Here is a 27,969-nt window from a genome sequence, read left to right on the forward strand (position 1 = left end):
GCCTGGAAAATCCCATGGACGGAGGAGCCCGGTGGGCTGCAGTCCATGGGGTCTCTAGGAATCAGACACGACTGGGCGACTTGACTTTCACTTTTCACTTTCATGCATTGGAGAAGGAAATGGCAACCCACTCCAGTGTTCTTGCCTGGAGAATCCCAGGGATGGGGGAGCCTGGTGGACTGCTGTCTATGGGGTCACACAGAGTTGGACGCGACTGAAGCGACTTAGGTACGTTGTTATTAATATTTCACTGAGATATAATTGACACATCACATTGGATTTGTTTCAGGGGTACAACATAATGATCTGATGTATGCATATACTGTGAAATGATCACCATGATTACCACAATAGGTCTAGTTAATATCTACCACCACATAAAGTTACAATTTTTGTTTTCTTGTGATGAGACTGTTGACTTAACTCTCCTAGCAACTTTCAAACATAGATAACAGTATTGTTAACTATAGTCACTATGCAGTCACTACATGCAGCACTTACCTAGCACTTATTTATCTTATAACTGGAAAGAACCTTGTTATTTTATTCTCTGTCTGGCCCCGTTTCTGGCAAAGACATGTTGCCTGTTGGTGAATAAATGAATCAATGAATGAACAAGCAGCTTTGAGGAACTGAGGGCCAGTAAACTTGGTACAAAGAAAGTCTGAGTCAAGAAGTACAGATATACTTGGTCTGTTTCTCATGTCATTTTCATAAACAACCAAAAAATGATCAGAGACATCATTTCATAATAAAGTGTCAATATCTTCAACCCTGAACCCAGAGTTGCTTTCTCTCTCTTTTTTTTTTTTTTGGTTTGGATAAAAAAGACTAAACACAGGTGTGTGGTCCTGAAATAATTGTGTTTGAAAATCGGATTACATGCTGGGCTTCCCTGGTGGTACAGCACTTAAGAACCCACCTGCCAATGCAGGGACATGGGTTCAATCCATGGTCTGTGAAGATTTCACAGAACAACGAAGCCCAAGTACTGCAACTACTGAAGCCCACGTGCCTAGAGCCTGAGCTCTGCAACAACAGAAGCCACCACAATGAAAAGCCACAACTAGAGAGTAATCCCTACTCACTGCAACTAGACAAAGTCTACATGCAGCAACAAAGACCCAGTGCAGCCAATAAATAAATAAGAATTTTTAAAAGTCTGGCTATGTACAATCATTTTTTAATCATTAAAATAGCTTATTATATTCATAGGACATACCACATCTTCAGGATGCTGACGCTTCCTGCAATTGACACTAACTGCAATTGAGAGCAACTGTGGAAAATGCTAGTGAAGTTGTTTTGAACTGTTTTATGGGAATATTGTGAACAGCTCCCCAAAGACCATTAGCATGCAGAGTTGTCTAACAGATACCAAGCAATTCTTCCAAAAGAGGGTAATTAGATAGGGTCAAGGGCAGTGTCTCTTGGTAACCAAACAACCTCATTTTCTCAAACAACTGCTCTCCCACAAATATATGGCCTGAGGCAGCAACAGAATGGCTGGTTCTCAACATTTAAGACTGCTAAGGACCCCTCCTACTCCAGGGGAAACCACTGTTAGAGAACCTGTTTAAAGGGTTTGCACAAATTCACTGAAAAAGCCACAACATGACATTCAGAGTAGCAGCTGTTTAGGGGCTATAAACCCTCTATCCTTCAACTTGATGAAAATGAGGAAAATTGTACTTGTATTGTGTTGGCATGTGGTTTTATTTTATCTGTTGGAAAACTAAGCTTGGTGCTCTGTGATGACCCAGAGGGGTGGGATTGGGGGATGGGGTGGAAGAGAGGTCCAAGATGGACGAGATATATGTATACATATAGCTGATTCACCTTGCTGTACAGCAGAAATTAACACAATGCTGTAAATCATTTTTTAAAAGGATTTTAAAAATGCGAAACTTTTAATCAAGTTGCCAGTAGAAAGAATCAGCCTCTGTCTGCCAGCTCTGCTTTGTCGGGTCCTTCAGTCAAGAAACATCTCTGAGGTGGCGGCAGGCAGGTCACGGCTATGGACTCCCTGGTGGGGCGACACTGCTTGTCCTCTGCACTCCTAGGGAGGCAGACCTTCACCAGCAACCGCTCTGACCGTGGTCCTGGGGTCCTGTTCTCTCTCGCAAGAGCTTTGGCCCTTTATTCCACCTCACACCCTGCCCAGATCCTCCCACCTTAAGTCTTCCTCTTGCCCCTGCTGCTAAGTCACTTCAGTCGTGTCCGACTCTGTGCGACCCCATAGATGGCAGCCCACCAAGCTCCCCCGTCCCTGGGATTCTCCAGGCAAGAACACTGGAGTGGGTTGCCACTTCCTTCTCCAATGCATGAAAGTGAAAAGTGAAAGTGAAGTCGCTCAGTCCTGTCCGACCCTCAGCAACTCCATGGACTGCAGCCTACCAGGCTCCTCCGTCCATAGGATATTCCAGGCAAGAGTACTGGAGTGGGGTGCCATTGCCTTCTCCGCCTCTTGCCCCTAGCTATTTTGAAATTTCTTAAACCTACAGAAAAAGTAAAAGACAGACACAATTAATAATACCTGCATAAAACCATAAGGAGGTACCACTTCACACTGGTGAGAATGGCCATCATTAAAAAGCCTACAAACAACAAATGCTGGAGGGGGTGTGGCAAAAAGGGAACCCTCCAACACTACTGGTGGGAATGTAAAGTGATGCAGCGACTATGGAGAACAGTACAGAGGTTCCTAAAAAAAAAAACAAACCTAGAAATAAAATTACCGTATGATCCAGCAATCCCAATCCCACACAAAACTGAAATTCAAAAAGATACATGCCCCCCAATGTTCACAGCAGCATCATTTACAATAGTCAAGACATGGACACGATCTAAGTGTCCATCAACAAATGAATAAAGATGTGGTATACACACACACACACAGGAATATTACTCAGCCACAAAAAAGAATGCAATAATGCCAACTGCAACAACATGGATGGACCTAAAGATTATTACACTAAGTGAAGTTATGTCAAACAGAGAAAGACAAATACCATATGATTGATATCACTTACATGTAGAACCTAAAATGTGACACAAATTAACTTATTTATGAGACAGAAACAGATTCACAGACATAGACAACAGATATGTGGTTGCCAAGAGGGAGGGGGTTGGAGGAGAGATGGAGTGGGAGTTTGGGATTAGCAGATGCAAACAATTATATAGAGAATAGACAAACAACAAGGTCCTAATGTATAGCACAGAGAATATTTAATATCCTGTGATAAAACATAATGGAAAAAAATAAGAAAAAGAATGTATGTACGCATACCTGAGACACTTCACTGTACAGAAGTTAAACACAACACTGCAAATCAACTATATTTCAATAAAATTTTTAAAGTAATACCTGTATAACCCCCACTCAGATTTCCTAACTGTGAACAGCTTTCTCCCTCTCCATATACATTCAATACAAAACAAATGACCCTCCTGAGTCTTTGATTGTGCTGGACCCTGAGGCCTCCTCAGCCCTTCGGACCCAAGGCTATGTCCAGTCTTGGCAGAGCCCTGGCTCAGGAGACTGGACCCCTTGCCTTACACCCTTAGTCAATAGTCATAGTCGCTGCTTGCAGCCCAATGACCCAGGACAGCCACACCACTTTCTTCCAGACTTTGAGCATCATCACTATTGTCTACATTTTCTCATTGCCCAACAAACATCTGAACATTTCCAAGAGGACACCAATTTGACCTAATAAATACCATGTACTTTTTAAGTGTATGAACTTGAGCAAATTACTGTTCTATCTAAACCTCGACTCATGGTTAAATGGGGGTACTAATGGTGCCCACCTCAGTGAGCTGTGCTAACAATGAAATAAAGTGCCTATCAGAGTGGCTGGCACATGGTCGCATTCAATAAATGTTAGTGATCACTATCATCTTTATTCAAATAGTTTCTTTGACACTGATTGCTTTTCCAATTAGCCAACTCATCAGTGCATTCTTGCAAACCTTTCCACACCTCAGGACAACACACTGTAATTCATCATGACAGAGAGGCCGCGGGGGTCTGGTGCCCTCCTGAGGCAGGAGTTAGCTGGGTCCCAGGCTCCTGTTGGTTGACACTTTTTGATAAAGATACAATAGGAGCAGAGCCCTGCTTGAGTAAAAAGATAAGGCAACCGCATTTTTCTCCTCTTGTGGTCAAGGAAACCGCCCAGACCACACAGCCCACAGAACAGATCCTCACAGGTCAGAGAAGGGGGTGACAGCCCATAATGTGTCCTGCCAAGCTTCCAGAAACCCTTACACTGGAATCCATCTTGGCTGAAAGATGCACGTGGACACAGGAGAGGGCCCTGAGTCAGATCAAACATGGGCAGGAGCAAGTTAATTGGCCAGAAGGAACCCAGAAAGCTGCCGCCATATAAGTGATTTGAGTCACTCCTATAGTGGGTAACTCACTCTGAGTCTACCTGGGTGTTCTTCCACACATACTTTGGTTCTAATAAATGCTCTACCTGCTTCACAATCTCTGTCTCTTTGTTGAATTCTTTCTTCAAAGAAGACAAGGGCCTGCTTCAAGCCATTGCACCCCATGATCCCCCGAGATCACTCCTTCACTTCCAACTTCACCTCTCATCCATCTCTCCATACACCCAGGCTCCACACACATAAGGTAATCACCATCTCAGAAACACACTGCACACTTACCTTTGAAATTTCAAATTATTAACTTAAAATTTCAATTTGAAATTAAGTTGTTAAATTTAAATTGAATTTTAAATTGAAAACTATTTGGGTGATACATGCTCAGATGCTCTCTCTCCTTACTGTTCAGAATAAAAGATCACTTCCTCAGGGCTCACACAGGATTTTCTTCTGTTCTTCTACTGTAGTACATACCACAAGTTCAGGAATGGTCATTTCTATGTCAGTAAGTCATGCCTTGGTTTACCACTTTCCTAGTAGTCACTGTCAACCTAATTTTTTCCTTCATGATCCATTCTGACCTCTTGATTCCTTTCAGGTAATAGTACTTGATCATGAAAGAACATCAGAATCCCTTGTGAACTATTTCCAAAAGGCACATGTCCTAGGACTTCCCTGGAAGTCCAGTGGTTAAAAATTTGCCTTGCAACGCAGGGAACGTGGGTTCAGTCCCTGGCTGGGGAACTAGGATCCCACACAGTGAGGAACAAGTCAAGCCTGAGGGCCCCAACTAATGAGACCATGCACTCTGGAGCCCATGTGCCACACTAGAGTCTGTGCACCATGACGATAGATCCCACATGATGCAACAAGATCCCGAGTGCCACAACTAAGACCCGACACAGACAAATAAATTTAAAAATAAAAATGCACATGTCCAGCTTCGATCCTAACAACACACTTGACGGTGAAATCATTTGTAGAGATTTTGTCTGGACTCCTTAAACACATCCTGCTCAGTCAAGGAACACCACTTGAAATCAGATTTAGAAGAAAGTAAATAATGTTCTTCTGTATAAGCCTCACCTTGGCAAGCCAGTAAGCATCCTCAAATAAATCAGCAAGAGAAGACCTATGAGCTTTGATTCCCACCCCCCCCACCCCGAGTCACTAACACGTAGCAGGACATTCTGGCCCACCATGTGGCTTTTCTCCTTGCTGCAGCTCTCCCTGTAATTGCCAGAGAGTAAGATTACATGAGGACGTTAATTCCTCATTTTTCTTGGTATTAAACATCTATAAGCTTGAAGTCATAACTGCAAGAATGCAGTGAACAATAATTCACTGTGAGAAATGCAAGTACAGAAATTATTTTAAAATAGTAGCTCCAATCTTGACACATATGATTTAGGTGTAAGATTATATTTTAAAATATGGCTGCTTTTAAATGAGAGGGAAAGGGTAAAAGGAAAACTTAGGTCACAGAACACACACTCACACATATATCTATAAATGTCTATGTCTGTGTACTCGTGGCTGTCATGAAGCTAAGTGCAAAGAAAACATCTACTGTGGGTGTGCAACAGTTTGTACACATTTTACCCATATGCTAAAGTGAGAACTGGATTCTGGGTTACACCGAGAAGTTGAATCTTTAAAAACCTCAAGCCTTTTATCATTTTACAGATATTGGCCATGTCCTTGGCTATAAGGGATCAAAGCCTTAGGAAGAGATCTTATACTCTGAAGAAACCGAATCATCTAAATAAAAGTTCATGAAATGATACAGAAAATTAAAGTGGGTTCATAATTAAGATGTTAATTTATTAGGTTGATTGCAAAGCTACATGGTTGTTCCATTTCTACATCAATCATTGACATAAAGAAGGAAATGCATCTCTTTATTCCTTTAATATTCTAGCAAAAAAATGTTTTTCTGTTGGTTTTGGCATCCGTGCTTTTTAGTGTAAGTCTATTATTATGTGAAAAACTCAAGCTATAAGGAAACAAATTATATATGAAGCTAATTATATAAGTGTTTCTATCTGTTACAAGTTGGATTATGTCCCTACCAAATTTATATGTTGAAGTCCTGTCCCCCAATACCTCAGAATATGACTTTATTCGGAGACAGAGTCTTTAGAGAGGTAATGAAATTAAAATGAGGTCATTAGGATGGGCCCTAATCCAGTATGATTGATGTCCTTGTAAAAAGGGGAATTGTAGACAGACACACAACAGAGAGAACACCATGTGAACATGAAGCTAGCCACCTACAAGCCACGGAAAGAGGCCTGGAACAACTTCTTCCTTCCTTGCCAACACCTTGATCTCAGATTCTTAGCCTCTAGAACTGTGAGACAGTAAAGTTCTGTTGTTTAAGCCACCCAGTGTGCAATACTTTGTTACGAGAGCTCTGTTTATTTAACTTCTATGCAGAGTACATCATGAGAAACGCTGGGCTGGAAGAAGCACAAGCTGGAATCAAGATTGCCGGGAGAAATATCAATAACCTCAGATATGCAGATGACACCACCCTTATGGCAGAAAGTGAAGAGGAACTCAAAAGCCTCTTGATGAAAGTGAAAGTGGAGAGTGAAAAAGTTGGCTTAAAGCTCAACATTCAGAAAACAAAGATCATGGCATCTGGTCCCATCACTTCATGGGAAATAGATGGGGAAACAGTGGAAACAGTGTCAGACTTTATTTTTTTGGGCTCCAAAATCACTGCAGATGGTGACTGCAGCCATGAAATTAAAAGACGCTTACTCCTTGGAAGGAAAGTTATGACCAACCTAGATAGCATATTCAAAAGCAGAGACATTACTTTGCCAACAAAGGTCCATCTAGTCAAGGCTATGGTTTTTCCTGTGGTCATGTATGGATGTGAGAGTTAGACTGTGAAGAAGGCTGAGTGCCAAAGAATTGATGCTTTTGAAGTGTGGTGTTGGAGAAGACTCTTGAGAGTCCCTTGGACTGCAAGGAGATCCAACCAGTCCATTCTGAAGGAGATCAGCCCTGGGACTTCTTTGGAAGGAATGATGCTAAAGCTGAAACTCCAGTACTTTGGCCACCTCATGCGAAGAGTTGACTCATTGGAAAAGACTCTGATGCTGGGAGGGATTGGGGGCAAGAGGAGAAGGGGACGACAGAGGATGAGATGGCTGGATGGCATCACTGACTCGATGGACATGAGTCTGAGTGAACTCCGGGAGTTGGTGATGGACAGGGAGGCCTGGCGTGCTGCGATTCATGGGGTCGCAAAGAGTCAGACACGCCTGAGCGACTGATCTGTTCTGATCTGAGCAAAGGAATACATTATCCACGTTATTTTTCTTTAAAATGAAAAATTTGGTTGCTTGTTTTGGGTGGGGAGCATTGCTTAAAAAAAAAAAAAGTGGTTGGCCATTTTTCAATTTTCAGATACAGCACCTGGACCAAAGAAATCAACAAATCTTCCCGTGGGAGTAAACCTCAAGGTTACATCTACATGAAAAAGACCCCCCCGAGTCAGAGAAAGTAGCACTTTCCAGGAAAGAGGAACTGGTGAGGTCACAATGCCCAGACACTCAGGATGGAGAGGAAAACAGTCTAGCTCAAGTGTCCTTGTCAGAAGTCCAAAGAGTCAAGCTGTCTCCTGGGCTCTCCTATCACCAGATGTCAAGTATAAGAAGGAACGGAAGTTGGTACTTTTCTATGTGTATCAAAGACATAAGGAAATACAAAGGAAGATGTAAAGCCCTAAGCCAAAGAAACCTCTAAAATTCAGGACTAGCTTACAGAGATGACACAGATGATGAAATGGTAGCAAGGGACCTCCTGAAGAACTTTCTATTTTCTCCCAACTACAAGTCAATAGAAGACTCTATAATAAAGTTCTCCCCTCCCCCAGTGAATCATTTTCCTGTTTTTTACCCCCTCCTTTATCCTCAAACTCTAAAACAAGCAGAAGGTGAAAGGAAGCATTGTGATAAGCTCCGGGGCACGGCTGGGGCAATCAGTTCCTTTTCTCCATCTCAGGTCTTTGCAATAAAGACACACACTTGGTCACGAATGTGGAAAAATGATAAGATGGGAATACGTAATTGTTAAACTATTGCAAATATTTTCAAGACATCAGTAAAACTCTCAAAGAAGATTTCCTTAGCATCCGATAATCATCAGGTATGAAGATTTCAAAACATGTCAATAGAGAACAAAGATGCTGATGATATTTACATCTATGAAAGACAGAACAGGGAAAAGAGAACTATTTCTTGGTTGGACCAGACTTGGGTATGATGCCTGTGAAGACCTGAGACATGTGAATTATTAACCTAGAGAGAAGTAACTAACCATTTCAGCATGACTCCTTAAGTTCAGGGTTCAGCTGAAACACACACTTCTTGGAAATTCACTGTTTAATGTAAACCTATTTTCTTAGTCATTCTAATTACTCCATATTAGATCACTTGTACGTTCTTAATTAATTTAGGGGGCTAGTTTAGCTAGGACTTTGCATGGACTGGTCAAGCAGAAGACAAATACTAATGGAAGAAAATGGGGCATAAAAGGAAAGTATATTATAATTTGAAACGTATCTCAGAGTCTAAAATCTCAGAACACCTGCAGAAATGATTCTGGGTTGTAAACTGATATTTTTAACTCTGTGGGGAAAAGATAGGCAAAGATAAAAAACTGTGTCAATCCACAAAATTATTTTAATAATGAGGAACCTTAATCATACCTAGTTTACAGGGTAAGTGTTCCAAATACATGAAAACAAACTGAAAATGAGGAAGACTGGTATAGAACCATGCCCTTGTTCCGCTACAAAAAGTATCTTCAAAAAGACTGATGAACCAATTAGCAAGGAGGCAATGGAGGTGCAGACTGAGAACAGAATTGTGGACACAGTGGGGGAAGGAGATGGTGGGATGAATTGAGAGAATAGCATGGAAACATATACATTACCATATGTAAAACAGCCAGTGGGAATTTGCTCTATGATGCAGGGAACTCAATCTGGTGCTCTGTGACTACCTAGAGGGGTGGGATGGGGTGGGAGATGGGAGGGAGGTTCAAGAGGGAGGGAACATATGTATACCTGTGGCTGATTCATGTTGATGTATGGCAGAAACCAATACCATATTGTAAATCAATCATCCTTTAATTCAAAATAAATTTTTTAAAAAGACATGTTAAGGCTAGTGATTTGTTGAAGTACAAAATCAAACATTTAAAAAATACTTTCTAAATTACTTATGTCAACTCAAAAATGTACAACATTCTCAGTAACATAAAGGCATATACCATGGAAAGGACAGAGAACTGTTTTATAAGGCTCAATATTCTTATACTGCCATATTTAAGGAAAATTCTTAAGAGAACTCAGAACCAATTCTGCCATTCACAAAATCTAAATGAATACTTAATAAGATATAAAGACATTTACAGGAAATCACAGTGGCAATAAATCTACTGCATTATTATTTATAGTTGTGTTTGTGATGAATACAGCCTAACACGGCAACAAGCCAGTATTTCAGGGCTGAGAGATTTACCCAACCTTAAACATATCAGTCCACACAGGCCTGGAGTCTGTAATCATTATCACAGTTTAATCTGTCTTCTGCAAAACAAAAACCAAAAAATAGACTGTGTGTCTCTGTGATTAATCATTCATATTTAAAGCCAATCGGAACGAAGAAAAGGTCTAAAATAGCAGCTCCAAGAACATGGTACTGGAAAGCAATGGAATGTGTTTAGAATACCGTGTTCCGAAAAGCGTCATGCAACCTTCTGTTAAATGTGTGGTTCATTCCATTTTGTCATCCTGATTTGTATCCTGGAAGCCCTTATACGTGATAGGATTACTTCCTGACAATCGTAGCATACACAGGTTGATGAGCAAAATCCAAGATTAGTTGCAAAGTTCCTCCCCTTGAACCTCCTCCCACCCACTCCCTTCAAATAATGATGCTTCTTACAAAGTCCAAGAAGGCTTGTTGATTTCTAAGGTTCAACTTTCTGCACAAAGGACTCTAGTTGGTACTCTTGTGTGTGTTAGTCACTCAGTTGTGTTCAACTCTTTGTGACTCTATGGACTATAGCCCGCCAGGTTCCTCTATCCATGGAATTCTCCAGGCAAGAATACTGGAGTGGGTAGCCTTTCCCTTCTCCAGGGGATCTTCCCAACCCAGGGATTGAACCCAGGTCTCCTGCATTGCAGGCAGATTCTTTACCATCTGAGCCACCAGGAAAGCCCAGTTGGTACTCTAGGGTGACCTATCAAAATTAGGTGGGAAGAGCTGGTGAGTCCTGGATACACTTGGCAGAGTACAGCTGAGAGTTCGGAGGACCGGGTACCCTGAACCCCGAATGAAAGCTTCCAGGCTGAGGGATCATTAAAATAAAGCTAGCTGGCAGTTATCCCCTTACCATTTGGTGTTCATCCTAGGAATACTGCCAGGTACATAAACATAGCCAGGGAGAACATGTCTTTAAGAAAATGAAGAATTATCAAGAGAGGAAGAAGAGAAGAGGGTAGAAGAGAGAAGTAGTGGGACCGAATAAGCAGTTACTAACACTGCCACCCCCAACAAGCTGCTTTTCACTTTGATGACTAGCACTTCCTTGCAGATGTACATAGTTCCTCCTGACCTTGGCAGAATCCAATAATTTATACAGTTAGCCATTCTTGCACAATCTCCTAAAAAGAACAGCACAAATGTTCTATTCTTCAATGCCAGCAGGCCTTGCTGCTTCTGCCCTCCTATTTTTCTTCCAGTAAATTAATTTACTTGCTTAGGTACTGATGTAAAAATAAATGACCAGCTCTCCTCTCTCCCTCTGCATCTCTGACAACAGAAACTCAGATTTTTTTTTTTCCTTTCTTTAGATGAAGTTGGGAGGAAACAGCTAATTTCTATGAAAACTTAATTATCTTCATCAACTAGAAATTTATGCTGGGCACGAAATCCAAAGGATTTTAACTACTGTAGCTTTTCCAGGTTTATTATTATGAGAAATGAAGTTCTCTTATTGATGGATCTGTTCACAGCACAGAGCCAAAGAGTACGAAGACTTTATACTATAATCAAAGACAGCCTGGATATCTTAATTATCTTAATAATAAATCCTAGATAACCACAGCTTGATATATTAAATAACTTTTAGGACATGAACACTCTGAGCAAAAATCTTCATTAATTCTAATTATGGTGCCTATAAGTCATGTTTAACAGTTTTCACCCGTTAGTAAATTAAAATTAAAGTGCCTATTTACAAAGCACTGGAGAAGGCGATAGCACCCCACTCCAGTACTCTTGCCTGGAAAATCCCATGGGCGGAGGAGCCTGGTAGGCTGCAGTCCATGGGGTCGCGAAGAGTCGGACACGCCTGAGCGACTTCACTTTCACTTTTTACTTTCATGCATTGGAGAAGGAAATGGCAACCCACTCCAGTGTTCTTGCCTGGAGAATCCCAGGGACGGGGGAGCCTGATGGGCTGCCATCTATGGGGTCGCACAGAGTCGGACACGACTGAAGTGACTTAGCAGCAGCAGTTACAAAGCACAGGCCCTAATGAACCCCCCTCCAAAAAAAATTTCTAAAAGAGTCTGATGTTAAACCCAGGTGCTGTATATGTGTCTAACTTTACCCAAATTCACAGTAAGAATGATTTATGGGCCAACATCAGCCTCAGTTAAACCTCAAAACCAATGGCATGATACTGCAGGTGATTCAGAGTTGAGTTCATTTTCAAATTTATCTTTTCAAAAAACTGAGGGAAAAAAACAGACTTTCACAATTCCAAAAAGTGCCTGTTTCTGTGACTTTCATAGTAGGAAGGAAAAAATAGACACTCTTCCAGTCATATTTCTCAGGGACCAGTAAGAGTGACAGAGTCTGCAAAATGGTGACACCAACTGGGAATCTGCACAACTTTTGAGGAAAGAAGAGGGAAATGACACTTACTGTCTTCTTTTTAAAATCATGATGCGAGGGAAAACCGACAATGCTAGTGACATCCTCACCTTCCTGTAAGGAAGGAAGTTAAGAGAATACCTTTGGATTCATCCTAAAAACACTGGTAGGAATCTTTCTCCACGTCTTCTTTGGCTGAAAGAAGGAAGCACTTGCAACTGATTTTCATTTTGACCTTTGTTACAAAGGACTGTAGCATCATCAATGACAGCACAGATTCAGAATCAGCCCCCTGGATTCCAACCTTACTTGTCATGTGACTGTGGATGAGTTACCTCTCTGGGTCTTATTTGTCTCATTTGTAAAATGGAGCTATAGATAGAATATACACAACAACCATTATAACTTCCTCTGCTGTGGTCTATTTTTCATTCAGGTTTTAACCAATGTTCTAAATATGGAATAATGTTTATAAGTAAGAATAATAAACTCTTAAATATTAACTAAATAAATAAACTTAAATAAACTATTAAATATTTCATCAAGAATGCCGAGCACCAAAGAATTGATGCTTTTGAAGTGTGGTGCTGGAGAAGACTCTTGCGAGTCCCTTGGACAGCAAGGAGATCAAACCAGTCAATCCTAAAGGAAATCAATCCTGAACATTCATTGGAAGGACTGATGCTGAACCTGAAACTCCAATCCTTTGGCCACCTGATACAAAGAGCCAACTTACTGGAAAAGACCCTGATGCTGGGAAAGATTGAAGGCAAAAGGAGAAAGGGGTGGCAGAGGACAAGATGGTTAGATAGCATCACTGACCCTATGGACGTGAATTTGAACAAACCCTGGGCAACGGTGGAGGACAGAGGAGCCTGGTGTGCTGCAGTCCATGGAGTCACAAAGAGTCATGACTTAGTGACTGAACAACAACAACAAAACAGTATTAACTAGATAGCAGGTACCGTTCTAAGCAATTTACCAGTTTTTACTCATGTGATCCTTACAACCAACTTTTGATGCGGCCACTATTTCCCAGATGAGGATGCTGAGTACACAGAGATGAAGCCACTCGTCCAAGGGCCAGCTAGTAAATAACAGAGGCAGAACCCAGACTCAGACTGGCTTCAGAGCCCAGCCTCTTATCACTATCCTGCTTCTCTCTTTTTTTAAATGAATATAAAAAATGTATTGAAACAAATGTCCAGGTTGGTATAAACTCACTTTTTAAAAGGCTGGTATGGCACTCGTGAAGCAAGAACATATGTATCCTACAACACTAAACATCTTTTCATCCAAACTTGGAAAATCTGCCAGGCAAACACGGTTCCAGTCAGTGGGAAGATGAGACTAGACTGCAGAAGCGCCATCCGTTGTAGAAGGAAGATACAAAATACCTTCCCTGTAAATTATAGAAAGTACCTTTTCCAAACGCATGCTGTAAACAGCAGATACTTTAACACAGAGCATTAATTATGCACCACATACTAACACAAATGACCTTTGAAATGGCAGACCCACATCCGAGCATCTAAGCTCCTCCATTTAAAAAAAATTCTCTTCCTGCCTCATTTCACCTAGTCACCATCATACTTTTTTACACGTGTTAATGTTACAAGGAAGTAAGCTAATCATATCTAGGGGTGAATTCTAACTAGTCAAAAATACCTTTGCTGGCATTTTCTATAAATGTTTAGCCTGTCTCCCACGCCCATACCTATTTACAAAGAAAGTCAAATTGACAGTAAAAACTAATCTTCTTCTTGAAGAAAAACCTTTGATATAAATTTGCTAACATCATAATTTACATAACATAGAACTATGGAAATTCTAAGTTCAGTACGTAATGAAACTATCTTGTATCTCGGTAACATTTTAAGTACAACACAAAGGAATGAGACTTAAAAAGCAAACAGATCAACCATAGTTAACTTTCCTTCTAATTGATGTTCCTCCTTGCAGTTTCCGAAAAGGAGTTCAATCTTTGAAATATTTGATATCCAAGGTCATCTAGGCTGCTACTTTGCAACCACCTTACACAGAGTAGAACCTTACACAGCCCATGGGAAGCCCCACTGATATCAGCCTCACACAGCCAACAATCTGTGTGGACCATGACTGTGATGTGAACCTCAGTGAACAGTGACACTCACTGATCAGAACTCAGACCCTTCCCTGAGCTTCAGCATGGAAACCACGTCCTGGGAGAAATGAACTAAGCTCATGAGGGAAAGAGCCTCTCTCATCCCCATCTTTGGAATATCATGGACTTTAAATAGGTTGATGATTTGAAGAACCAGAGCTGCATTATTTGGTTAGCTTAGGGCGAACTGGTCAACCAACACAATGGTGTTCTGATCTAGAAAAGAAAAGTTCTTTTACCGTAGCTGTTATCCTGTTTGTGGACCTAAAGCAGAAACATATCTATAAGCAATTGCTCCTTAAGACTAATGAATCTTCTGAAAGAATTATTTGGTGGTGGTTTAGTCGCTAAGTTGTGTCTGACTCTTGTGGACTGTAGCCTGCCAGCCTCCTCTGTCCATAGGGATTCTCTAGGCAAGAATACTTGAGTGGGTTGCCAGTTCCTTCTCCAGGGGATCTTTCCAACCCAGGAATCAAACCCAGGCATCCTGCATTGCAGGCAGATTCTTTACCAACTGAGCTATGAGGGAAGCTGGAAGAATTCCTTAGAGCAACACAAACACATGATGGTCAGAAATATACAACTAAAAGTTTGCAAAAAAGAAACCATGCTTTTTCCTTTCTACTTGTAGCCTTCTTTCCTTCTCATCTTCTATCATATTTCAATATGTTCCAACATATTCCAACCAATAGTTCTAATTTTCCAACAAACAGCTATAGGCCTGATTACAATGACTAATGGGCCATTTACCATAGAGAGTAACAAAATACCCTCATATGACTGTTCAGATTCTAAATTTATATATACATATTTATATATTTTATAATACATTTACATATATAAATACAGACTTCCCTGGTGGCTCAGATGGCAAAAGTGTCTGCCTACAATGCAGGAGACCTGGGCTTGATCCCTGGGTTGGGAGGATCCCTTGGAGAAGGAAATGGCAACCCACTCCAGTATTCTTGCCTGGAAAATTCCAGGCAAGACAGAGGAGCCTGGTAGGCTACAGTCCATGGGGTTGCAAAGAGTCAGACACGACTGAGCGACTTCACTTCACTTCTTCATACATTTATAAGTATATGCCACACAATGACACATATTTATATCACACAATGCACCCTAGATACAGCCACAGGTAAACTATGGCTTTGTTATCAAGGACATGGATATTAATACCACAATGAGCTATGACTACCCTATCTGTTTTAAGAATGACTGAAATGAAAAATCATTGACAATACCAAGTGTGGGTGAAACTATGAAACAACAAATACTGTTCTCCACTGCTTGAGCGAGTGCAAATTGGTGCATTCCTTTGGATAAATGTTCTGCAGTATGTACTTGAGTTACACATATAACCCAGCAGTCTATTCAATGAACAACAATGTATTCACATATAAGATCACAGGAAGATACAGGAATGCACGTCACAGCATGGCTGTCAATAACCCCAACTGGAAATGACTCAAAGTCCAGCAACAGTAGGGGAGATAAACCAATTGTGGCATGTTCACCCAATGAAATACCGTACAGCAAGGAAAATGAGCCAGTTATTGAAACATACAACATAGATGAATGTAACAATGGTAAGTTCGAATTAAAGAATTTAGTCAGAAAACAACTCCATTTATACAAAATCCACAAAAGAGGCCAAGTGAATTATGGTCTCAGAAGGAGGGACAGTGTTTGCTTACCTTTAGCATGAAGGAAGAATTACTGATAGAGGTCAAAGGGGGCATCTTGGGTGCTAGTAATACTGATACCTATTTCTTGACCTGGCAGTTAGTTCACTTTGTGAGATCTCAGACTGAACACTTACAATTTGTGTATTTTTCAGTATATATGTTACATATCAATAAGAATGCTTATTATCTTTTTAATTAAAATTTTTGTTTTGGCTGCACCATTCAGCTTGTGGGATCTTTGTTCTCGAACCAGGGATTGAACCTGGTTCCTCAGCAATGAAAATCCTGAGTCCTAACCATGGACTGCCAGGGAATTGCCAAGAATGTTTAAACATTAAAATTTTAAAAGTTAAAAATAAGGCTTTTACAGTTATTTTTTAAAACCTTTTAAAATTATATTAAAATTAAAAATAATATTTTTTAAAGAAAAAAATAGATCTACTTTCAAGCCCAACTGTCTACATATGTAGATAATTGTATTAGTTTACTAGGGCTGCCATAACAGAACAACAGAAATGTATTTTCTTACAGTCTGGAGGCTGGAAGTTCAAGGCCATGGTGCTGGCAGGGTTGTTTGCTGCTGAGATCTTTCTTCTTGGCTCAGGGACACCTACCTTCTCCCCACTGTCCTCTCAATGGCCTATTTCTTGTGCACGCACATTCTTGGGGCATCTTCTTTATAGGGGCATCAGATTAGGTCCCCACTCTTATGACCTCATTTAACCTTAATTACCTCTTTACTACCTTAACTGCCAAGTACAGTCACATCAGCAATTAGGGCTTCAACCTATGAACTCTGGGAGGGTTCCCAATTCAATCTATAATAAACTCTTGGACACTCTCTTAATTAAAAAAAAAAAAAGAATCCTTTTCTTTATGTAAAATGTGCACATTTTCAACCTCTTAAATATTTAAATCTCATTATCTTTAAGACCACCTCAAAGTACCTGGTGTTTCCCAAGTACTTTAAAGTCTTCATCATATGCAGTTTGTGAAAATGTTTGTTTTCAAAATTACATGGAAATTATTTTTAATTCAAGGTCAGGGGAAAAAAACCTAATTATATTTTTAAATAGAACCCGGTTTTATTGACAAAACACCATTCCAATACCGATGATACACAAACTCTCGCCACAGACAAGTAATGAATTCAGATGCAGGTCACCTGTTTAACAAAACAACTACACGTGATAAGAAGGAAACATTGAGAAGGAGTACTTTCAAATGATTTAATGTAACACATACTTATTGTTACCACCTACCCTGCATTTCTGCAAATCCTCCAGTTAAACTTTAATCCATTAAATATTTAGTAATGCCAGGGTGGCTTATGCTTATTTTCAAATGATCGCAAAATATGAACGTGAGTCTAACAGAATAGAGAATAAATTATCCAAGGAAAAAATATAATGTCTGACTCAGCATTCTTGCCAAAGATCCTGGTTATCCTTCTGTGACAGGATCAACGGGGCACCTTGGGGTTCATGATGCCTATATAATTATACCCCAAATCTAGGTCACAGCAAGCACCTCATTACACTGAGATTCAAAGAGCTACACCTTTATTTCAAGGAGACAAACTTTTAGGATAGTCTTTTTTCCAATCTGCTTACATGCTCACATATGTTTTGGCAATATATATTTAAATTAATACTAAGTCACTTGGTAGCTCTCTTTATCATTTATAACTGTTTCATGCACATAATCTCACATATCACCAAGAACACAACGCAAAAGTTATCGGAAGGAAAACCAAAGTCCAGTTACTATACGCACTGTAGCAATCCCTATGGATTAAGTTACCAAAACTTCATGAAAGGAGAATTCAGAGTCAAAGGGACAAGTGGAAAATGGTGCCCAACAACTGTCTTAAAAAGATATTTTTAGAGTTCAATGAGTCCCAATTTATTTCTATCACAGTATCTTTGCTCACTAGAAACACTGCAGTTTTTCTTTCCGTGCAGTTTTGACCAGCTACCTGTCACTCTGCAGGGCTTTGCTGCAGCCTCTGTTTCCTAAGAAGCTTATTTCTTTCTGCTTCAGATCCTTCAGTCTTCAGTCCTGAGATGATTACTCAGAGTGTGGATTCTAGCCCTCCAGGGTCAATCTCCCAGTCCCAAAGGCAGAATAAATATGGAGGCTTGAAATGGGAAAGGCCTTGGGTGATTTTCCTTTAACGGGCTCACCTAAGCCAAGTTTGAGGCTCTTGACTTAGACCCAGGACACCTGAATTCTACCCACGACAACATCAGGCCAACACACACACCCTTAGTGCCCATCACACCCTGCCCAGCAACTCTGCCACCACCAGAACGTGGTCCCTCATGTAGCTTCATCTTCCTTTCTATTTCTAAATGTCTTGGAGCCACAAAAGTTCCGCTCCTTCTTAACCAGCTGTCTTTTTCTAACTTCCTGCAACCAAAATACATCCTAGGTTGCAGAGACCAGAACCAGAGTTTTTCCAGTTGCCTGAAAAGTTACTGAGGTTACTCAGACTTACCGTTGGTGCCTTTGATGCAGGGAGCGGATGACTGAACTCGGGTCATCCTTTGTCTGTGTCGGAAAAGTGGAAGGAGGCAGCGACCAGCCAAAAACAAAGTCCCCATGAATGTAACAGGTCAACATGTTTGGGCTGAACAGCTGCTAACTAACTTGGGGGAAAGACAAGGGGAAAGGACCCGAAAAGTAGTGAGGAAATGGTTTCCTTTCCAACAGAGACGGAGCAGCTCTCATGGCAGCCGATCATCATCTCCAGGAGTGAGATCTCACAGACAAGAGATGATTTATGAGCCTGCTAACTAAAAGGGTGGTCCTTGCGCCAGGAAAGCAGAGCCACCCTAGCAAGCTCCTCCCACATCTCCCTTGCCACTGACAAGCATCAGTTTAAGATGCTTGTGTACCTGTGCCTGATGAGACTTTAGCCTCACCTGTAACCTATTGTCCTCAGAGATCTGGCTGCCTCTGCTCTTTCTCTGGGAATGAAAGTTCTTTCTGTAACCAAGGACAAGAGTGTTTTGATGTTAGGGATCCTGACACTGCTTAGGGGGCAGTCCCAAACTCCTGAGCAAGAACCCACACGAACTGAGATAAAGGCTTTGTCTCCAAAGGCAGTTTCAATTACGACTCCAAGATACCCTGTGCTCTATTTGACCTTGGTACCCTTGGCCTTTTCAAGGGCAGGGCTAATCTCTTTTCCAAGCCAAGCCCCAGCTGAGAAGAAGAAAACTCCAGCTGGAGGAACACCCTTGTCTCAACTCAGAGCAGGTGGTACGGATGCCTGCCACACCCCCCTGACCCCACCACCACTTTCACTTCCCCAATGAACCCCCCAAACCTGGAATCATTTCTACAGGAGTTCACTGTTATGAAGAAATCCTTTGTAATGAAGTTTGCATTTCTCTTTCCCCAACATGCTGGGAAAGAATGTAATTACAACATACAGTCTCACTTAAAATTTAAATATATTAATTAAGAAGCTCCAATACTTTGGCCACTTGATGTGAAGCACTGACTCATTGGAAAAGACCCTGATGCTTGGAAAGACTGAAGGCAAGAGGAGAAGGAGGCGACAAAGGATGAGATGGTTAGATAGTATCACAGACTCAATGGATATGAGTTTGAGCCAACCCTGAGAGATTATGAAGGACAAGGAAGCCTGGTGTGGTGCAGTTCATGGGGTCACAAAGAGTCAGACATGACTTAGTGACTGAACAATGAACGATTGTGACGTTCAATGGAACAACTTTCACTTCAATTAAAAGTAAGTACAGTAAGACTATATAAATCATAGGGATGACACTGTTAAAACCGCCTCTTAAAAAAACAGAACTGAATTCATTTTCATAGACTTCTTCAAACTGTGAATTAAAAAGCTCCTTTACCTGACGAACGAAGCTATTTGAGGTAGTGTCAGAAGAAGTGCTCCCATCGGATCCTTTAAATCTGTTTTTCCTTCTGGCTCCTTTTCCATATGACTACAAAAAAGAAAACCAAAAGACAAATGAGATTATTATTAGACCCTCACACAGGAATCTAGACCTAGTTCCAGAAAATGTTCTAGATCCAGACAAAGAATAAATTGCCATCACATGAGCATGATTAAAAAGTGATTGGAGACCAGATATATTTCCACTTATATGTGGAATCTAAAATATGACACAAATGAACATATCTATGAAACAGACTCACAGACAGAGAGAACAGACTTGCGGTTGCCAAGGGAGGCAGGTTGGGGAGAGAATGGAGTGAGAGTCTGGGGTTAGCAGATGCAAACTCATATTCAGGATGGATAAACGACAAGGTCCTACTGCACAGCACAGGGAACTATATTCAACATCCTCTATTCAACATAATAGAAAAGAAGATGAAAAAGAATGTATATATGTATATAACTAAATCACTTTGCTGTATAGCAGAAATTAACACAACATTGTAAGTCAACTATACTTCAATAAAATAACATTTTTTAAAAAGTGGTTGGTGGAATCACAAATATTTATTTCAAATCAGTGACTTTATAGGGAGGAGAGGGTTCTGGAAAAAGCATTTCACGGTTGGTGAACTGGGCTTCCCTGTTGGCTCAGTGGTAAAGAATCCGCCTGCCAATGCAGGAGATGCAAGTTCAGTCCCTGGGTTGGCAAGATACTCTAGAGAAAGAAATGGCAACCCACTCCAGTATTCTTCCCCGAGAAAGCCCATGGACAGAGGAGCCTGGCTGGCTACAAGTCCATGGTGTCACAAAAGAGTTGGTCATGACTTAGTGACTAAACAACTACAACAACTGTTGAATTAAAATAATTTAAGCTCTGTTAGCATATCTCTGGTCAAGAGGCAAAGGCCACTAAAGATAAGGCATTAAAAAAAATAAACATTTACGTGTAGGAGGGACTGGGGCAAAATTACTGTGAGAGGAAAGCAACTTGTCAAAACCCTTCAGAGAGATGAATGCAGTTGTTGCTGGTCAGTCACTCAGTTATGTCTGACTGTTTGTGACCCCACAGACTGCAGCATGCCAGGCTCCTCTGTCCTCCACTATCTCCCAGAGTTTGCTCAAACTCATGTCCATAGAGTCCATGATGCCATCCAACCAACTCGTCCTTTGTCGCCCCCTTCTACTATCCTCAGTCTTTCCCAGCATCGGGGTCTTTTCCAGTGAGTCAGCTCTTCACATCAGGTGGCCAAATTATTGGAGCTTCAGCTTCCGGATCAGTCCTTCCAATGAATATTCAGGGTTGATTTCCATTAGGATTGACTGGTTTGATCTCCTTGCTGTCCAAGGGACTCTCAAGAGTCTTCTCCAGCACCATGGTTCGAAAGCATAATGAAATACTGTTTCCCAGTGGTGCTGAACAGCCCCTTTTTGGTTCTTTTCATGTTTTAATTTGTAATTCCACAGGTATTCCTATACTGGTGTGGTCCTTGCACATAGTGGCTCAGGAACCTTTACAATACAAATTCTGACTACCTTTACATCTAGATAGATTAGTATAGGTTGATCAATCTAGATGAAATATGAAGGAAGCACAGTGTCAATTCTTCATATTGTATGGATTTAGAGATTGGTTTTGGGAGATGTTGAAAGAGCTATGAAAGTGGTAGTGAATTACATGAAATTAAAATATTTTGTACAATTTTTCTGGCCCATTGTTGTAATGTTTGAATATGATGTGAAAAGCTTGTTCTTTTGTTAATAGGAACAGAAAAGAGTTTTATTTGAGCCGCTGAGAACTACAGCCTGAAAGACAGCTTCTCAGATAGCTCTGAGGAACTGTTCTGGAAAAGCACTGTTTTCACCAGTTTTTTTTTTTTTAATTTTATTGAAATATAGTTGATTTACAATGCTGTGTTACTTTCTGCTGTACAGCAAAGTGACTCAGTTATATATGTGTACATATATATACACACACACACATATATATTATTTTTTATATTCTTTTCTATGATGGTTTATCACAGTCTATTGAAGATAGTTCCCTGTGCTATATAGTAGGACCTTGTTGTTCATCTCAAAAGCCTGCTTTTTAATCACTCAATTATTCTGCTGAGAAGGCAAGAAAAATAAATTTTAGGGAATTGTAATAATAAGTAGTAGTAGTAAGCATTTAAGAACAGGATGTTAAAGGTAAGACAGTTTGTCTCAGTAGTAGGATAAAGCCAAGCACAAACACCTACAAATGAACTTACTTTTTTTTTTTTTTAACTATATCTACAGCTTACTTTCAGAGCATTAAAAATAAACTATACATTCATCTACGGCTAATTCTAGACAGGAATAAAGTTACTGAGAAAATCACACATTAAAATATAAGTAAAAAATAGCTCAACACTGAGCTTTACTGGTAAATATACACAGGCAGGGATCCTGGTATAGCAGACCTTGAGCAAGTTTCTTAACCTCTCTAAACCTCAGTCTTCTCATCCTTAAAATAGTAAGACTTACCTTCCAGGTGGTTTTAGGTATTAAATGAAGGAATATATTTATAACATTTACTGTAAGACCTAGCACATGATAAGGGCTCAAAATAATATTATATAGAAGCTGTCACATTAGGGTGACAAAGGTGGAGAAAAATTGGGCTAAAATGTACTATGTGTTTAGAAGGCCCACAGAGACTTCATTGGATGATCAGAATTAACAAAATTTGCTTTTTTGAAAATCCCCATGTTCGGGTTTTGAAAATGCTACTTTTGTTATATTTTACACGTTCACATGGTTTTCATTAAAATGGAAATATAAACCATAATATACATAGCACTTAGGCAAGCTGAAATCTCTTACAAACATTTGTGTTATGAGTAATTTAGATGAATTTGCAATCAGTGAGAGGGGTGGTATAATTTTAAAGCAAAAATTTGCCTTAAATATGTTTGTTCTCTTCCAAGTACTGAAGGGATTTATATAATACAAATGTGTTTCCATGGCATTTAATTAACTCTCGACTTCATAAAAGGAAAGACAATCTAGGCTGGGCTTTCATAATACAAGGTTCTCTTCACGTAACAGCATATTCTTCTTACTTTTGTAAACATTATGCAGTAAACTGTTGAAAAATAACATTCTTTCAACAATGTTCTTCCTTTTCCAACTATTATGGAAAGGTTCGCACAGAAGTGTCTTCCAAGGCCTAGCAACGTTAAAGTTTGAAAGTCTCCTTAAAATTAAAAAATAAATTTTTTATATTATTCCATGTGGTAAAATACTTATTACCTTGAAAGCAGTTTTAAAGCCTAACATATTTCCTTGAGGGAAGGTGAGGGCAAGTCTATGTTAAATTTACTATGTACCTTCATTTGGAGTATAAATTATCTTTGAGAATAAAAACAAAATATTCTATCATCCCAAATGCTGTTTGTGTCCAAACAGCATTGTTTGGACATGGGTGGAAAAAGCTTCTTTGAAGTCATACCATTATCATTTATTTTGGATTTTTAATGATAAATATGTTTTTACTATTCAGCTGCTTTGGAGTATAAGCTTTTTCATGCTGCTGACACTGCCCAGCAGGCACTGTGAGAACCACACAGTATTTAAGACAGCCAGTCCCAGGGGAGGCTGCTGTTCTCCGCAAAAAAAAAAATGAAACACATTTAAAAAGTCATTTTAATTTTTCCTGGCCCCTGGGGACACTGTTCATAAACATTATTTCAGGTGTACTTAGCTACAAATGCCATGTGTCTAAGTTGGATTATTACAGGTTTCAACTGTACTATGATACAGCTGATACACTTAAAAAAAAGATGGCATACTGAATTGCACACAAACTGGTGATAATTTATTTTTATTTTTATTTTTTTGGCCACACGACATGTGAGACCTTAGTTCCCTGGCTAGGGATCGAACCCATGTCCTCTGCATTAGAAGTGTGGAGTCTTAACCACTGGACTACTAGGGAAGTCCCCTGGTGATAGTATTGAGAAAAAAATATCTTTTCCTTCAATCACTTAAATGTATGAGGGATGATTTATTCAAAGTGTTTCTGCTTAACAGTGTTAAAGCAAGTTCTTATTCATTATATATGTTTACTAAAAGTCAAAATAGATATGCTTAATTACACTTCTATTCTATTTACTAATTTCAGCAGTACTTTCTCTCTTATAACCTCCTTTTTTTTAAAAAAATGTAACTGTTGTGTGATGCTTCAATAACAAGTTATTTCCTATACCAATACCTAGGATCAAGAAGAAAATAATTAAAGCAACTTTTGCAAAGCTAATAGTCCATCTTTACATGCTTTTAAAAAGGTTAGTGAAAATTTATACTACCATTCCCAAATGAAGCTACATTAAGTTCCATGCATATTTAAAATTGAGTCTAACTTGATAAAATGACTTCTGTATAAGTTATTCAAAATTCTGGAAAATGAGGATCAGAGTATTTCAGATGAAGGAATTAAAAAAAAAACAAAAGTCAAGGCCAACCCTCACCCAAATGGTAAAAGACAGGAAAGAATAAGTATTCAAATATGTAGCTGCCTAAACTTGGAAAAGAAGTATAGTTTTCTTAACTGGCTACTTCAAATGCAGCTACTTTTATGAGCAATGGGGTTTCTAAATTTTTTTTAGCAACACTAAGTATCTAAACATCTGCTATTAAATATATGAAATGATTAATAGAGTTTCATGATGTAAAGGAAGAGAACACGGCCGGGCTGTCAAGACTGCCAAGTGTAACCCATAATACTCTCTAGGATACACACAGACCCCTACGTCCCTACAGTCTAAAAGTCACTAATGTCCACTCATTGCCTCTTATTAATAGTTACATTCGCTTAATAAGGAGAAGGAAATGGCAACCCACTTCAGTACTCTTGCCTGGGAAATCCGATGGACAGAGCCTGGCGGGCTACAGTCCATGGGGTCACAAAGAGTCGGACACCACTGAGCACGCACATAGCTTAATAAAACCAGTGAAGTCAACCACAGTAAATAGGAAAAAAAGAAAACTGTGTACAACATCACTCATTATTACAGAAATGCAGATCAAAACTACAATCATGTATCACCTCACACTAGTCAGAATGGCCATCAGTGAAAAGTCCACAAACAATAAACGGAGAGGGTGTGGAGAAAAGGGGACCCTCCGACACTGTTGGTGGGAATGTATATTGATGCAGCCACTATGGAGAACAGTATGAAGATTCCTTCAAAAATTAAAAATAGAACTACCATATGACCCAGCAGTCCCATTACTAGAAACATACCCCGAAAAAGACCCATTATTTTAAAAAGACACATGCATCTCAACGTTCATTGCAGCACAATTTACAACTGCCAGAACATGGAAGCAACCGAAATGTCCATGGGCAGATCAATGGATAAAGAAGATGTGGCACATATATACAATGGACTACTATTCAGACATAAAAGGAATGAAATTGGGTCATTTGTAGGAATGTGGATGGATCAAGAGTCTGTCATACAGAGTGATATAAGTTAGAAAGAGAAAAACAAATATCATATTAAACATATATATAGAATCTAGAAAATGGTACACATGAATCTATTTGCAGGCAGGAACAGAAACATGGCAGTGGGGGACAAAGGAGGGATGAACTGGGAGATTGGGATTGATATATGTACACTGTTGTTTTAGTCGCTAAAATGTGTCTGACTCTTTTGCAACCCTCTGGACTGTAGCCTGCCAGGCTCGTCTGTCCATGGGATTTCCCAGGCAAGAACACTGGAGTGGGTTGCCATTTCCTTCTCCAAGGGATCTTCCCAACCCAGGGATGGAACCTGCATCTCCTGCTTGGCAGGTGATTCTTGACCACTGAGCCACCTGGGAAACCCCCATATATACTCTGTGTAAAATAGATAGCTAGTGGGGAGTTGCTGTGTAACACAGGAAGCTCAGCTCGGTGCTCTGTGACAACCTAGAGGGGGAATAGGGGGAGGTGGGAAGTGATCTGTGTATGTGTATAGCTGATGCACTTTGCTATTCAGTAGAAACTAACACAATATTGTAAAGCAACTATACCCCCAATACAAAAATAAAAAAATAAATTACCTCTCCTAAAACAGTAGACAAGTAACATTTCAGAAACCAGAAAAAAATTTAAGAAATTACCACAAATATATGAATGGCATTAAAAAGATATTCACCAAGATTATGTTAATATCATCTTCATCTGAAAGACTGCTTTCTTTGATACTAAATAACTTTGAAAGTTGGATTGCAATCTTAAACTCAGCAAATGGTCACATGTCCACAGGTCATTGAAACCTAATCTCTGTATGATTGGAAGCAGACAGTAGTTAATTACAGAAGACACCAGTTAACTAGAGACTTCAGCCCAGTTTTGCACACAAAGTTGGCTTGGTGGCCCCTGGGAATAGTTTTGAAGATGTCAGCTTCTCTGGTTGAAGAATAAGGTAACAGTTCTCCTCCCTATGAACTGCTCCCTGTGAGCATAATGCTGATACCTGAAATTAGTTTCCAGCCCTCTTGATCAGCGTTCACTGATATTTATCCCTTCGAAATGCAGACTTTCCTCATCTTAGGGTCTGAAGCAAAGGCAACTAAAACTCAACGGAGAGGACTCAGACAGTTAATATCCTTATTTACCATCAGTTTTGGGTGAACGAGGCTATCAGATCCTTCACTAGGAGAGAAGGCAGTGAGATATCTCCTCCCTAGAAAAGGGAACAGGGCAAGTTCTCCATATGCATTGGTTTACACAAAAGCAGAAAGGAATCAATAAACAGAATAAATAGAGCTCTTCAGGTAGAGATGGGAGAGGAGACAAGGCCAGGGCGGGAGATGGTCAAGGGCCAAGCTTGCCTTCTTCACGGTTTACCTCCAGCCATGTTTGGAAAGAACTCTTAAGCCAGTCCCAGTCACTTAAGTGGTGTCATAATTAATCTGAACTCCTTGTCATTGTCAAAGTCCATGTTGTGCCATAAACTCTTGGCAGGTCCGAGACAAGTCCCCACAGTCACAAAATCTAGGAGGGCAAATTCTCTACACACACAGGATTAACATATTTTGCTCAGCTTCTCTCTCTTTTTATTTGAGTATAATTGCTTTACAGTGTTGTGTTAGTTTCTACTGTACAACAAAATAAATCAGCTACATGTATGTCCACTCATTTTTGGATTTCCTTCCCATTTAGGTCACCACAGAGCACTGAAGGTTCTCATTAATTATCTATTTTATGCATAGTGTCAATAGTGTGTAGATGTCAATTCCAATCTCGCAATTCATCCCACACTCAGCTTTTCTTAAAAGGACCAAGACAACAGACTATATAATTCAATGCAACCAAATAGAGCAACAGGTAAACTAATTCTTTACATAAAAGGAAAATAAAAAAGAATAGGAACATAAAACCACAAAACCAACTAAACCTCCAGTCACTCAGATAGCCAGATATTGTGTTTTGAGGTCTAAAACGCACTCAGAAATCCTGATGAGCAGGTTTGTAAATTTCACCAAGGCACTGCCAGAACAAAATCCCATCAGAGAGGCAAGTGATGGAGGCTGGGGGCAAAGGTTAGACAAGCAAGGTTAGAGGGGCAAGACATGGAAGCCCAGGACCCAAGTCCATTATGCGAAGAGGCTGCAAAGGCTGAACTGAACCTCAGACCCCAAAAAGTCTCTGGAAAATGGTACTGACCTGGGGGAAGAGCTGCTGCTCTTTTTAGATAAAGCACCTTGCTGCATGATTCAGGATGTTGCCCTGACCAGGCTTTATTAGACAACGTGCTTGAGAAGCATCTGGCAAACTCTGATGGGGTGGAGCCAGCTGGGTTTCGTTGCCAGGAGCAAAACAAACAGGCCCTCTGCTTACTGTGGGTTCATCTCCAGGTGCAATTGGAGGTGCTGGTTACCAGC

General features: G+C 40.1%; 1 protein-coding gene across 9 annotated transcripts in view; it reads right to left on the reverse strand.

The window, feature by feature from the left end:
- CACNB2 (calcium voltage-gated channel auxiliary subunit beta 2) overlaps positions 1-27,969 on the reverse strand; it is a 431,110-nt gene that overhangs the window by 397,863 nt on the left and 5,278 nt on the right. For 5 of the 9 annotated variants that reach the window (XM_044928076.2, XM_025264317.3, XM_025264319.3 and 2 more), the window contains exon 2: positions 20,018-20,110. In XM_044928076.2, the coding sequence (XP_044784011.1) occupies positions 20,018-20,110 (93 nt within the window). Of the gene's footprint in view, positions 1-18,636; positions 19,424-20,017; positions 20,111-27,969 lie in introns of those variants that run through there. The other 4 variants (XM_044928074.2, XM_044928073.2, XM_044928072.2 and 1 more) reach the window with 3 other exon arrangements.

This window comes from Bubalus bubalis, chromosome 14 (assembly GCF_019923935.1).
Source record: "Bubalus bubalis isolate 160015118507 breed Murrah chromosome 14, NDDB_SH_1, whole genome shotgun sequence".
NCBI lineage: Eukaryota > Metazoa > Chordata > Mammalia > Artiodactyla > Bovidae > Bubalus > Bubalus bubalis.